Source organism: Dama dama, chromosome 11, assembly GCF_033118175.1.
Source record: "Dama dama isolate Ldn47 chromosome 11, ASM3311817v1, whole genome shotgun sequence".
In the NCBI taxonomy this organism is placed as follows: domain Eukaryota; kingdom Metazoa; phylum Chordata; class Mammalia; order Artiodactyla; family Cervidae; genus Dama; species Dama dama.
The window spans coordinates 18,328,554-18,342,830 of NC_083691.1; the positions used below are offsets into that span (position 1 = coordinate 18,328,554).

At 45.3% G+C, this 14,277-nt stretch overlaps 1 protein-coding gene across 2 annotated transcripts in view; it reads left to right on the forward strand.

Annotated features, from left to right (window-relative positions):
- The window catches only part of ASAP2 (ArfGAP with SH3 domain, ankyrin repeat and PH domain 2), a 153,203-nt gene that overhangs the window by 42,505 nt on the left and 96,421 nt on the right, over positions 1-14,277 (forward strand). For both annotated transcript variants that reach the window (XM_061154787.1, XM_061154788.1), the window contains exon 2: positions 4,071-4,143. In XM_061154787.1, the coding sequence (XP_061010770.1) occupies positions 4,071-4,143 (73 nt within the window). The remainder of the gene's footprint in view (positions 1-4,070; positions 4,144-14,277) is intronic.

Sequence of the window (14,277 nt, forward strand, 5' to 3'; positions counted from 1 at the left end):
GAAATATCTGAGACACATCCCCACAGCCTTGTTTATGTGATAAATTTACTCTGTGAAATTTGCTTTATAAACTAAAGGTCAGCTGTGGTCCGGCTCCTCAGAATTAATGAGCTTTGGCCAGACATAGGCTGTTGCATGGTGCCTGCTTAGGGCGGTATTGTCTATTAGATTTTTGCTTGTTTATAGTTTTTACATGCAAATTCTGGTTGTAATTACAGCTTTTTTTTTCTCTTTTCCTGAACTCGGGTAGATTTTAGAAAGGGCAGGGTGTGGGTGAGGGTGTGATCTGGTTAGAAATCTCAGCCCAGTTGGTAGAAGCTTTTCGTTCCTTGAAACTCTCAAATTTTTATTATTTTTGTTCTAAGATTCCTGTGCTGTTTTTATATATAAATGACAGAGACTTTTTCCAGCACTCAAGTCTTCATCACTTGAACTTCTGACCAAGTTCAACCTTAATTATCTGTAAATATGCACCATAATGAGGGGTGTGTTTTTGCGTGGGGCGGTGATTGCATTTCCCTCTTGTAATTTTAATAAAAAATTACCTCTACCGCCCACCTTACCTTTACTTCCAGGCTCTTCTTAACAGACTGGAAAAGCAGCCGTTACTGCTTATCTGCTCTTTCCTGAGTTCAGGAAACAGCATGGCCCTTTAATGACAAGGCGAGGATTCCATGGGGCGGCATATTTTTACAAGCCTTTGAATGATCAGGGAGGGGTGTGTCCCGCAGTATAACCTGGGAGGAGAGTGTCAGAGTTTAACCTTGTGATAAAGCGTGTTTCCTCTGCCGTCTGCTTTCCACACTGAAGTTCCCATTTTTCTCAGCGTGATCGAGCCGAAGCCCCGTGGACAAATTACTCTCTTGGAGGACCAGGAGCTGGAGAGTTGAAGCCTGGTTGAGAGTAGATCTTGGTGGCCACTCCCAGACCTTTCCAGCATGTCTGCTGCCCTGCCTCGACCTTCCCTCTGTAGGGCCCAGCCGGTCCCCCACCTTTGGGTGGGCTTTCCCTGAATCCACTTCCCTACTGGCCCAGATCCATGTTCTCACTGGGTTCGCATGACCTTCTCCTTCCCTCTGCCCTCTGCCAAGAAGACTTCAGTGGCTGCCCCTTGTCTGTCCTTAGAAGAGAACATTAGGAAGGTAAAAAGAAACAGTAAAATTAGTTTTATTTATATTTTACTTAACCTAGTATGTCCAAAACAGCATCACTTTAAGGTGTGCCATGAGCCACATTTCCATGCTCAGCAGACACTTGGGCCGGGTAGGTACCCTACGAGGTGGCATCCATCTCGAGGCAGAGCTGGACAAGTAGAAAAGCAGGTCAAGCTCAGTCCTGGACCCCTGGCTGTGGTCACAGTTAATTTGTGTTTATTTCAGGCAATGAGTTGCTAGATTATAAACTCCATGAAGGCAGGGGCAGGTCCTGTTTTGTGTACCATCGTATCTATATAATATAGCTCATATTCAGCTCGTGATAGGTGCTCAGTAAATCTTCAGTTCAGTCGCTTAGTCACGTCTGACTCTTTGTGACCCTACAGACTGCAGCATGCCAGGCCTCCCTGTCCATCACCAACTCCCAGACCTTGCTCAAACTCATGTTCATTGAGTTGGTGATGCCATCCATCTCATCCTCTGTCGTCCCCTTCTCCTCCCACCTTCAATCTTTCCCAGCATCAGGGTCTTTTCCAATGAGTCAGTTCTTAAGCATAGAACTTGGTAGGAGAAGCTGTGAGGAGCACCCAGATGACCCATCCAAAAAGACTTTGAGGAGGAAGCGGTACCTCTAAACCAATCAAACCAAATTCAGTGTGGGAGCTGAGGGTCACGAGGAGGAAGGGGGAGTGTTCTGGGTGGTGGGGGAAGGAGGTGTACAGTACTTGGAAGCCAAGAGAAGGTAGCAGGTTAATGGGAGCTTCATTAATTCATTGTAACAGAAGATCAGGGTGCAGGTTCATCAAGCTCTGCCAAAGAGCTGAGAGGTTGTCCTAGGACCTCCTGGGCAGGGAGTGGTCCCTCCAACTCTTGTGAGTTTCTCTCTTCTGTGCAGAATGTTTTCAACCTTCACACCTCCTACCGCACAGGAGGGGCTTAATATGAATACTGGCTGACTTACAGTGTTTCCATATAGTCTGACCAGGTTGCTGTTGATGTCTTCTGCTGTCTGTGGGAAGCTTTAGAAAGAGGAGTAGGTTTTATTATTTGAATGCAAGTCAGACTCTTCCACACACTTTGCTACACAGCGCAGTGGTAAAGAATCCACCTGCCAAGGCAGGAGACACAAGTTCCCTCCCTGGGGGGGAAGATCCCCCGGAGGACGGCATGGCAACCCACTCCAGTATTCTTACCTGGAGAATCCCATGGACACAGGAGCCTGGCAGGCTACAGTCCCTGGGATTGCAAAGAGCTGGATGCGACTGAGCATGCAGGCACAACAGATTCTTTGCTAGTGATTCCAAAGTCTGGACAGGACCAAATTCTCTCCAGAGACTAGGCGAGACGTTGAGTAGAACAGATGTGTTTTTCAGTAGGAGCCCCTTATGTGGGGATTCCGGAGCTTTTAATGCCTGTGTTGAACTTGTGTCTTTGTATGTGGGTGCCGTGTTCTCTGACACATCATTGTCCAAGCTTCAGGAAGTAGTGTTTCTGACATAGCCCTGAGTAAACCCTGTCTTCTTGCTGGCCCTGGGGACTCTGGGAGTCGGTGCATGCGTGGGCAGTAAAAATTGGTGAGATTTTGTGAGAAAGATAGTTCAGTAGTTATTTTCATGGGTTATTTGCTATTTCCAAATATCTTTTTATATCTCAAGGGAAAGTCAGGAATGGATTAGAGATGACCTCCTAGGAAAATAAAAGCTAATTCTCTATAATTATGTTTACTGTCTTATGTTAGTCCCTACCTACTCTTTTCTACAAAATATTGGAAAACATTGCTTTTTTATTGCATCCTTTCTTTGTATTTAACCACTCTGTCAAATATCTGGTGCCTTGTGATCATTTTTCTGTGTAAAATGGTCAGCAGCAGTCACATCTGTTTTTAGCGTCCAGCAAAAAATAGTCATTGCTGCGTTAGAACTAGGACTTACGAAGCAGGTATTGAAAAGGGCTTCCCTGGTGGCTCAGTGGTAAAGAATCCACCTGCCAAGCAGGAGATGTGGGCTCAGTCCCTGGATCAGGAAGATCCCCTGAAGAAGGGAATGGCTACCCACTCTTGCCTGAAGAATCCTATGGACTGAGGAGCCTGGCGGGCTCAAGTCCATGGAGTCACAGTAGTCAGACACAGCTGAGCAACTGAGCTCACGTTGAAAATGGATTCAAGAGGAGATTCAGGAAGGCCGGATGTCCAGAATCTGTCTCTCCGGGGAGAGGTGTGCTCTGTGTAAGATGATCTGTCATTGTACTTTTTTGATCAAACTCAAAATGAGTAACAAGTACTGTTATTGATTATCTACTGTATACCAGACATTAGGCTAGCTACTTCCCTGCAGGTGTGCATTTAGTCTTCACAAAAGCCATGTGTTTGGTGTCCCTGTCCCGGTTTACAAATGCTTTTTCCCTCCCATCACAACAAAAAGTGACACCCCTTGCTCTTCATTGGGATAAAGGGACATTTTACCCCTGTGTCTTTTGTGATTAAAACTCCAGGTATGATTAGCCATTGAACAAATTTTATTTGAGCCCTTACTACGTGCCAGGCATCGTAACAGCTGAACACACCTATGGTGTGGTGGGTGGTCCAGGCCCTGGCAGGCTGGAACGTCCCCGGGCCTGGCTCATTCACAGGGATAAACTGAGGGTTGGTGGAAGCAGAGTTGGTCCAGGTTGACTTGCTACACTGTGGGAGGCCAGTATCCAGCGGGCACAGCGATCAGAGACAACTCAGAGCCTTCAGATGGATGAGGGCATGGAAAGACGGTGGCTTTTAGGGACCACCTGCTTCCCTACCACACTGAGCCCTGGTCCCAGGGAGGTGGCCCCAGACCAGCCTCCCCGTGGCTCTCGTGTGGCTCTTCTCTGTAGCTGTGATCTAAGCTCAAGCGCGTGTTAATGAGTACATTCTCTGTATTTTAGGCCTTGGACGTGGACCGGATGGTTCTCTACAAAATGAAGAAATCCGTGAAAGCAATAAATATCTCCGGGCTGGGTGAGTATGCGTTCTTTCCTAGTCTTCTTTGTGGACAATTTTGTATTCTCAGTCCGGATATCATAATGTTAATTACTGTGAGTGACTAATCAACCGGACTTCTTTTTCTGGGTGTACAAATTAGAGAGAGAGGTGAGCTGGGATGTGTCATTCTTAGGAGCGTGTGTGTTTCCTGTCTTCTGAAGTGCAGTTGAGTTTCCCGTGATCGCCCTGTGTGAACAGCTTTGTCAGACTGGTTAGGGGATGGACTCACTTCTGCCTCTGTAGTTTGGTTTCTGCTGTTTGTTAATTACTCCAGATGCCCTTTCCATTTTCTCTCTTACCTGTCTTGTCTGGAAAGAAAATAAATAGAAAAGCACAATCAACTAATTTGATTGTAGTAATATTTAATCTAGACTTCATTATATGTTAAAAAAAACAAAACAAAACATGGAACTTTTGACCTAAAAGTGACAGGCTGCACGTATGTGGCAGGTTTGCTACATGCACAGGACTTTACAAATGATAGAAAATGTCTTTTAAGTCATTAAGCGACTGTGAAGTTAGGCTCAGAAAGAAGATGGCAGCCTCTGGGGACCAGCAGTTGTGAGGAATCCTGAGAAGGTTGGAGCAGGGCTGATGGTGGGCAGAGAGAAGGGCTGGCTGGTGGGAGACAAACACCTGCTGAGGGTGGCAGGTGCCCCGGGGGTGCCTATAGGCACTGGCCTGGGAGGGGAGGGGCCCGGGCTATGCCCCTGGGAGCACCACGTTGTGCCCGTCACCGTCGTGGTCCCTCCCTTCAGGGAAGACAGTGACTGGAGCAGAGGGCAGGGAGTGCTGCTGGTGGTGTGGTGTCAGGAGGAGGGCTGTGAGACCTTCTGGAAGCGCAGGGCCCACGTGACACCCCCATCCCCCAGCTCAAGTGCAGGTGACCCTCATGGGCCCCACGTGACACCCCCGTCCCCTAGCTCAAATACAGGTGATCCACGCGGGCACCACGTAACAGCCCTGTCCCCAAGCTCAAATGCAGGTGACCCTTGCACAATGCTGGTTTGAACTGCGCAGGTCCACCTACACGTGGATATTTTTCAGTAGCAGATTCGAATAAGATCCATGGTTGGTTGAATCTGAGGATATGGAGGAACCACAGGTATAGAGGGCTGGCTATAAATTATACCCTGATTAATCCCCGCCTTATTCAAGAGTCACCTGTAAAACAGACTCACAGACTCAGAGAACAAACTTATGGTTTCCATAGCGGGCAGATGGGGGAAAGAGACAGGGAGTTTGGGATGGACATGTATACACTGCCATAAAAACATTAAAAAAGAGTCCCCTGTCGTGTGAGCACAACTCTATTAGCTGCTCTGTCTCTCCTCCAGTGAGGGCGGTGCAGACCAAGACAGTGAAGAATAGTAGATTTCAGCTGCAAAGATGATACTGCAGTTGAGAATAGCCAAGTATATTTAGGAACAGATTTAACAAAAGATACTAAGAAACTGACATTGAAAACTACAAAATGCTGCTGACAGAAAGAGGTATATGGTGTGTGTGGGGGGTTGGAAGACAATATTGTTAAGATGTCATTGCTTCCCAAATTGATGTTACTGTTCAACACAATCCTAATCAAAACGTCAGCAGGGGAACTGACAAGCTGATTCTAAAATTTAACAAATGCTGCCGAAACAGCCGAATATCTACATGGGAACAAGGGAGCCATGACCCTCTCCCATCGCTTACACAAAATATTAATTTGAAATGGATCACAGACTTAAATATAAAAGCTAAACCTAAAAATTTCCTGAAGAACACAGGAGGATATCTTTGCACCCTGGGGTAGGCAAAAGTTTCTTGGGTAGGGCAAAGAAAGCTATAAACAAAGAAGAAAAAGAATGGATTGACTTCATCAAAATGAAAATCTAACTTACTCAGATAGTATCAAGAATAGCCTAACAGTTGAAGAGAAGCTGAAAAACTCATATTTGACGAAACAGATTTAATAAGGCAATCAAAGCAAGACTTTTCAGTAAGAATGAATGATTTGGATTCTTCAAGGGGCTAGGGAGGTTATTAAATTTTTGAAATGGGCAAGTACTAGTGAAAAAGAACCGGTAAAAGACTTGGAAGTTTTGTTTTTTTAAAACAACTTGTTGAAATGAAAACTAAAATTTGATAAATGGCAAGCTACACACATAGGAAGACGGAATTAGTGGGGCCCCATGTTATGTGAACACAAGGAGCTGAACAGATGGACACTGTGAAGTAAAAATTAAGAGCCAACGAAAATAGATTCAAAGGAGTCAATATTAGCATCCACCTAAAAGGAACTCCAGAAGAGGGAAAAGAGAGTAGAAAGAGGGGGATTTTTTTTAATTGATAGGTGAAAAAAAGTCCCTGGAACTAAAGAAAGATTTCAGATCTCAGATTTAGAGAGTCCACTAAATTCTCAGGGAAATAAGTTTTATATAAATGTGTGTGTACTAATATCCACATGTACATATATGTATGGGTGGATATGTGTGCATATCTCAAGACTTGTCCTCCTGTCATGACATCAAGGATAAAGAGAAAATTAAAAACTTACCAAGATGGGGAGGAAAGCTTATCCATAGGGAAAATATTTGTTGAGGAAAATAGGCTAAAGATGAATGTTGCAGAGTTTTGACTTTATAGATATTTCTCCTCCCTTTATTTTGCATACTTTATATGTTGTAATTATATTGATGTTAAGATGATTAGACAGGTGTTAATTGTTTGTGACAAGTGCCAAATGAATGTGAAATAAATTTAGGAAAGCCAAGAAGAGCTGGGAGTTAGGTTCCCTGCTGAGCTGGTCCCCCCCCCGCCTCCGCCCCCCCACTATATTGGAAAGCTTTTTGGGCCCGGAGTTTGTGGCATGGGGCTGCTGTGCCCTGGAGCAAGCACTCAGCATCTTTTAGCCCTGGCTTCCTTGTCTCTGAAATAGTGCATTTAGATTCGGGTGCAGATCAGTGGTTCTCAGCCGAAGTGGTTTGCCACCATCAACACAACACACACACACATTGACAACTGAAGAATGTGTGTGTGTATGTGTTTCGTGCATGCACACTCACTCTTGGTACCTAATGTTAGAGGCCAGGGATGCTGCTGAAGGTCTTGTGACACACAGGGCAGCCCCCAGCAAAGAGTTATCTGGTCCCAAATGTCAGTAATGCAAACCTGAGAAACCCCCGTCTAGATCCCCACAGTCCTCTACAGCTGTCTTTTTAAATTTATTTTATTGAAGTACAGTTGATTAACAATGTTGTGTTAAATTCTATGCAGCAAAGTGATTCAGGTATACATATATACACATACTTTTCCATGTTTTTTTTCCATTATGGTTTATCACAGGATATTGAGTATAGTTTTTCCCTGTGCTATCCAGTGGGACCTTGTTGTTTATCCTCTACAGCTTTTTAAAAACAAGCAACAAAAGAAAAACAAAACCACCACCATGCTTAGCTTGCCAATACGAGGATATTAACTGATTACCTGACAACCCCTGATTTTATGGAAGAAGGAAGTGGTGTTTTCAGTGACTAACACCTAACTGGAAGTAAACATGTTGGGAAATTTTTATTAATTTTTTTTCTATTTAAAAGTAAACGTCAAAAACAAGAGTATAAAGCTTCCTCCCTTACTAGAGCCCTGACATTTGCTGAAACAAGGGTTCTTCAATATCTAAAAAGGTGATCACTCCTGAAAAAAGCATTTTTCCTGGTTAAAGTTGGGGGTAGACAGAATAATGATTGTCTTATGTTTTTGAATGTTTCTGTGTACCTTGGGTGTTCTACACCTTCATACTCATCTTTGCAACACGTGGTCCTCATTTTACAAAGAGGACGCTGAGGGCAAAGGTTGCAGGTGTTCTCTGGATGCTTCTGGAGCTCAGCCTCCTGCCAGCAGGGCTGTGATCAGTGGCTCCTCTGCTGCAAGGCTGTCACTGTTGACCCTGGCAGGCTGTCTTCCAGACATCAAGAAACCACTAAGAGATGGACGTCAATTTCTCTGACAAACAGCAGATTACAAAAAGTATCTTAAGAGATTTTTTTTATTGTGTTCACTTATAAACGTTTGAGTTAATCATTTAAAGCTTGTGTAAAAGGGATATTTCATAGTCTGATTAGGTTCAAAAATGAACTTGAAGTCCTGTGTTGAGAACTTGTTCTGATCAAAAGTAATACGAAGTCACGTGCACACATTGTCTGTGTGGCCGCTGCCCGCCTTGAGAAAGGATTTCCCGTGGCTCCTGAGGCTGGCCTGGGGCCCGTCAGGGCAGCTTTTCAGCAAACAAGCATTAGGAGGGGAAGGTGTGTGCACTTTGGCGTCCGGAAGCTGCCTGTATGAATTGAACACCACTGGTGGCTGATCCACCTTTCTGACCTGTACTGCGGAACACATGCCTTAAACCTCATTTCTGTACCTCCCCCCCCCCCCCCCCAGAGTCATTTTCTAAAACACGACTTGGTGATGTCGCTTCTGTGCTCAGAACTCTGCAGTGTCTCTTGTTTGTCCACATTGATGTTCGTGAAGTTCCAAACCTTGAGAGAAATGAGGAAGGACACGCTTCTGTGGACTCCAAAAATTTTAGGGAAATTGGACCAGAGCGTGGGTGACAGGTTTCTCTTCCTGCAAAACTAGCCAAAAAGGGTAACATGCTAGAGTGGATTGTGAGGGAGAACTGGTCTTAACCTTTTCCAAATTCATTTGCCTATGAAACTCCTGCCATCTCCCTGGACCTGCCCCTACCTCGAGCCTCAGCCTAGTCAACACGGCAGGAGACCAGACGCGATCCCAGCTCCTGGCATCCCCTGGGCCCTGGATACCTGTGCAGAGTCCCTCCCGCCTCTCCGCGCCCTTCTTTGTGCACATGCAGCTCTCCGTGTGCCCCCACGTGCCACACTTTGTGTCCTCTTTCCTCAGCACACGCTCTTCCAGCTGCTTGAAATGGCATTCTGCCACTTGGTCGGAGGGGAAACTGAGGCTTCAGGAGGTTGAGGCGTTTGCCTGGAATTTTGACATGGCATTCTGGGCACCAGCCTGTTCTTTCTGAAGCACTGCGCAGAGCAGGCTGACCGTCTGCCTGACCTTGCGGGGAGGGGGGCCTCTATTTTTGTCGCCTTTTACCCATCTTTACATCATGCCAAGTTTGAGTTATTATAAGGCTGTGAGTCTCAATTTTTTTTTTTTTTTTTTTAAGCCAGAGTACTGATCCTGGAATCTTTATTTCAGAGCAAGTGTTGTCTCCTTCAGTCACCCGAGGAAACCCTGTACCTTCTCATGTGAGCTGCTGACATGGTTCATAGCATTTTGGATCTCTTCTCTAGCACATTTTCTTGATTATATTTAGTGGGGGGATTTAAGGATAGATTAAACCGTTTTAGAACTAGATGTCAGAAGTAAGCCAGGCAGATTTAGTAAGGGTTTGAGCTGCTAGCGATGAATTGGTTAGGAGCGTTGTAACTACCGTCCTTCTGGCTCTGAAGACAGTTCCAGGAGAAGTCACCATAGTGGTTTGATCATTCTTGTTGTTCAGTCACTAAGCCCTGTCCAACTCTTCGTGACCCCATGAACTGCAGCACGCCAGGCTTCCCTGTCCTTCACTGTCTCCTGGAGTCTGCTCAAATTCATGTCCATTGAGTCGATGATGTCATCCAACCATCTCATCCTCTGTCATCCCCTTCTCCTGCCCTCAATCTTTCCCAGCATCAGGATCTTTTCTAGCAAGTCGGCTCTTTGCATCAGGTGGCCAAAATATTGGAACTTCAACATCTATCCTTCCAATGAATTTTCAGAGTTGATTTCCTTAGGCAGATAGGAAGAATGCTCATTTTATGTACTATTAGAAGAACAGTGAAGATAATTTAGTATTTATGCCTCACACTGCTGTATACTTTTTCCTATCTCATGTTCCTTAGTTTATGTGCCAGAGGAACTTCTCTGCCAAGTTTCATGGTTGGTGGTGGGTCGGCCCCATCCGACCTGAGGGCTCTCCCAGGCTGGCCGGTGCCTCCTGCTGCAGGAGCGTGTCATCTCCATGTCTGCGTCCTAGCACACTGTGTCCCGAGTGGCCCTGCTCCTGGTCTGTCCACACGCTCTCCTGTCCCAGGCCTGCCCAGCCTTCCCCATCCAGCCGGGACCTGACACGGTACTGGCCTCCTTTCACTCTTTTGTATTAGTATCCCGCGGCTGCTGTAATTACCACAGGGTGCCTTAAAATGACAATGATTTATCTTCCAGCTCTGGAGATCAGGAGTCCAAGCTGATCTCACCAGGCTGAAATCACGGTGTGAGCTGGCTTCTTTCCCGAAGGCAGGGAGGTTTCCCTACCCTTTCCGGCTTTTAGAGGCCCCTGCGATCCTCCGCTCGTGGCTTCCTTCCATCTTCAGAGCCAGCCACGGCTGGTGCAGGCTTTCTCACACTCCATCACTGTCTGCATCTGCCCGGGGCTGCCATAACAGTGCCACCAGCTGGGGGGCTTAAACCTCAGACATTTGTCTCACAATTCTGGAGCCTGGAAGGCCAAAGTCAGGGTGCCAATGTGCTCATGTTCTCGTGAAGGCTCCCTTCCTGGCTTGCACATGGTCATCTCCGCATGTGGTGGAGAGAGAGATGGAGAGTGTAGGCGTGCTAGAGCTGGTGGGCTCTCTGGTGTCTCTTTTTATTAGTATAAGGACACTAATCCCATCTTGAGGCCCTGTCCCCCTGACCACATCTAAACCTAATCACTTCCCAAAGGACTGGCCCCCGAGTATCATCAAACTGGGGGTTCTGGCTTTGGGGGTGGGGGAGCGGCTCATGACTCAGTCCCCGGCAACACTGCCTCTTCCCTCGTCCTGTGATTACGCTGGGGGAGCCCACCAGGATGATCCCGGATAAGCCTCCCTGCTCAGCTGAGCTGATTAACAACTCCATCTGCAACCTCAGATGGCAGCACACCCCACCGCCCCCCTCTCCAAGGATTAGGAGGTGGATGTCTTTGTGGGGGAGAAAACAGTGTTCTGCTGACCACGCTTCTCTGAATTGTGAGTTTTGAGGTCAAAACTGAAAGAGACTCTAATATGCAGACTCTGTTCACTCTTTAAATCTTGCTGTTTATTGTTCCCTAAGAGTTTTATGTCTCTTGATCTTTGCCCTCCAATTAGATGACAAGCCCTGAGGTCCCTGACCCATTCTGAGAGGCAGTGTGGTTTAATGGGTATCAGAATCCTGAAGGCCAAGTGGGTGGTGCCTCTCAGAAAGTCACCGGGAGTGTCGTTTACTATTCTGAGCCTCAGTTGCCTTGCCGCACTTGTAAAATGAGAATGTTAATATTTCATAGGCCTGTTAGTGACAGTGAGCTGAGGTAACACGGAAAAGTGAGAGACGTGGTTCTGGACACAAACAGTGAGGCAGGTGCAAATGTACTTCTTGTGTGTTCCTTGCAGTGGCCAGCATGGAGGCTGGCAGATACGCAGTATGTGCTGGTAATACTCGTTTGTATATTGTTATGGTTTTCCTATAGGTTCTTACACTGTCCTCTTAGTGCAGGAGAGATAAACTTATAATCCTACTTTTCTAAAATCCTTTTTTAAAATTGGGGTATAGTTGCTTTACATCCCATATCAGTTTTTGCCGTACAGCAGAGTGACTGGGAAATTTAGATCGACAGGTTGCTTCCTTGAAATGAACGTGGGTTTAATTAATAAGGGCTTCCCAGGTGGCTCGGGTGGTAAAGAATCTGCCCACCACGTGGGAGACCTGGGTCATATGTATACATATATCCCCTCTTTTTTGGATTTCCTTCCCATTTAGGTCACTGCAGAGCATTGAGTAGAGTTTAAGCTTGTGGTTTTAGCCGTAAACAGGATTTATATAGATTTGTGTATGTAGAAGGGGAGGCAGTTGAGATGTCTTGGAGCAACCAACTGTGTTATTTACAGCCTGTGAGCAAAGAATAGTTTTTAGCACTGAGTGCATATCTACCCAGTAACCTCAGGATTGCCTCTTGGCCTGCAAAAGTTTTTAATATTTCTGTCTGCCCCTGTTTCAGGGCAGTGGTTCTGACATATGAAAGTGCTCTTGCAGGTCTTATTAAAAAGCCCAGGCTGCTGGTCTCTGCCTTCAGGAGCTTCTGAGCTCAGTAGGTCCAGGATGGGGCCTGAGTATTTTCCACCTGAATGAGTTCCCAGGTGATGCTGAAGCTGCTGGTCTTGAGAATATGCCCCATCCCCACTTTAAACATTGGACCATGTCCCCATGTATGCAAAACAATAATTTTTTTGCACAATAACAAATGTATTATGTTTATTCCCAATTTCCAAAAGGATAACAACACAGCTAGATGTATTTTCTAGATTGTCTTGTGTACAGGTTTGCAAAAGCAGTTACTATGATGATTTGTTGAGAAACTGTTTCCACAGTAATTTTTCCCACCTACAATAGACTGCTATCTGACTTCTTAAAAAAAAAACAAAACAACAGTTCATATTTATTCTAATCGTTTCGTGGTCTAGACTTTCACAATTTCTTTCTCAGCTCTTAGGTGCTTTTTTTCCCCCTGGGAAGTTGACGCCACCATTTTTCAGCTGTTTGACATATCTGTGGGTGGAAAATTCATCTTTATTGAAAAGGAAGCAACAAAAGATTTTCATTTTCACTTCTCTAGAATTACTCTAGCTTAAAAGCTTGATGGAGCTATTTTTACCAAGAGTGAGATATTCCTTCTTTACCCTTAGTCTGAACATCCTAGAGAAATTGGCACATCCTTGAAATGAAAAATACAAAGAAAGAAACGCTAATTTTTCTTCAAACCCTTATCATCTACTACCTACAAAAGAAAATGAGAGTTCAACTTTGTTTCTCCCTGTTATTTGCAATGCTAAAGAGAATGTGGCTGTTAACACAGAGAATTATTTCTATCACCATATCATAATTAGGATAGAACAATTCAAAAATATATGTAATTATTTAGGAAGTGAAATGTAATGTGCATTAAGCAGGTACTATATCTGGCATGATTTTCCGCCTGTTACATGAGAAAATAAATTATAATCCTCAGTGTTTGTCAAGAATGAGGTGAAACTGGTATTCTGTTACTTTGTGCAGTATTGAGAACTGGAGCATGGAGTTTGTAGAAAGAAATTTGGCCATGCATATCCAGAGGAAAGGGAAGCACTGACTCATTGGAAAAGACCCTGATACTGGGAAAGATTGAAGACAAAAGGAGAGAAGGGTGGCAGAGGATGAGACGGTTAGATAGCATCAGTGAGTCAGTGAACGTGGGTTTGAGCAAACTCCGGGAGATAGTGAAGGACAGGGAAGCCTGGTGTGCTGCAGTCCATGGAGTCACAAAGAGTCAGACACAACTTCGTGACTGAACAACAACTACATCAAGAAAAATAAAATCATTTTTGGGGAAAGGCACAAAGATGCTACTTGCATTATCAAAGTGAAAAACTGAAAACCTCCTATAACTAAGTCAGAATATAGCTCCTTGGTGGAATAATGGTTATATAGCAATGTGAAGAAAAATGCTTATGGTGAAACTTTCAGACAATAAAACTGAGGCTACAAAATATGTGTATACCATTATTTGTGATTAAAAAAAGAATGGATTGTAACACCTGATGATAAAGTGAAGAAAGTACATCTGTTGAAGTACTTTTATAAATTTAAGAATGGAAACAATAATGGTCTGACACTCATATAAAGTGTCCTTTATAGGCCAAACCCTCTTCTGAATAAATACAGTGAATCCTTACACTGTGAGTTAGGTCCCATCAGTAACTCCATTGTGGATGAGGTCCCTGAGCCGTAGGGGAGTGACTGACCCAGGGCCGTCCAGCTGGCAGTTACAGGAGCTAGATTCAAAACCAGGTCTGCTTCCCAGGCTCTCCTGTAACCATGGCAACCTGGAGACACCGCCTGGGGCACAGGGGTGATGAGGTGCCAGGGGTCAACAGGGGCATTACAGGGGCGGTCATGCCATGGGGGCGTCCTAGACCTCATCTGGCTGAGCCGGAGCAGCTCTGATGAAAAACCTCCTGGTGGTCTGGTTGGTCACACGTTCACTGTGAGCCCGCATGTGACCGGCGTGCCAGAGGTGAGCACAAGTGACCTTTGGGAAGTGTGTAGGTAGTGGCCCCACTGTTG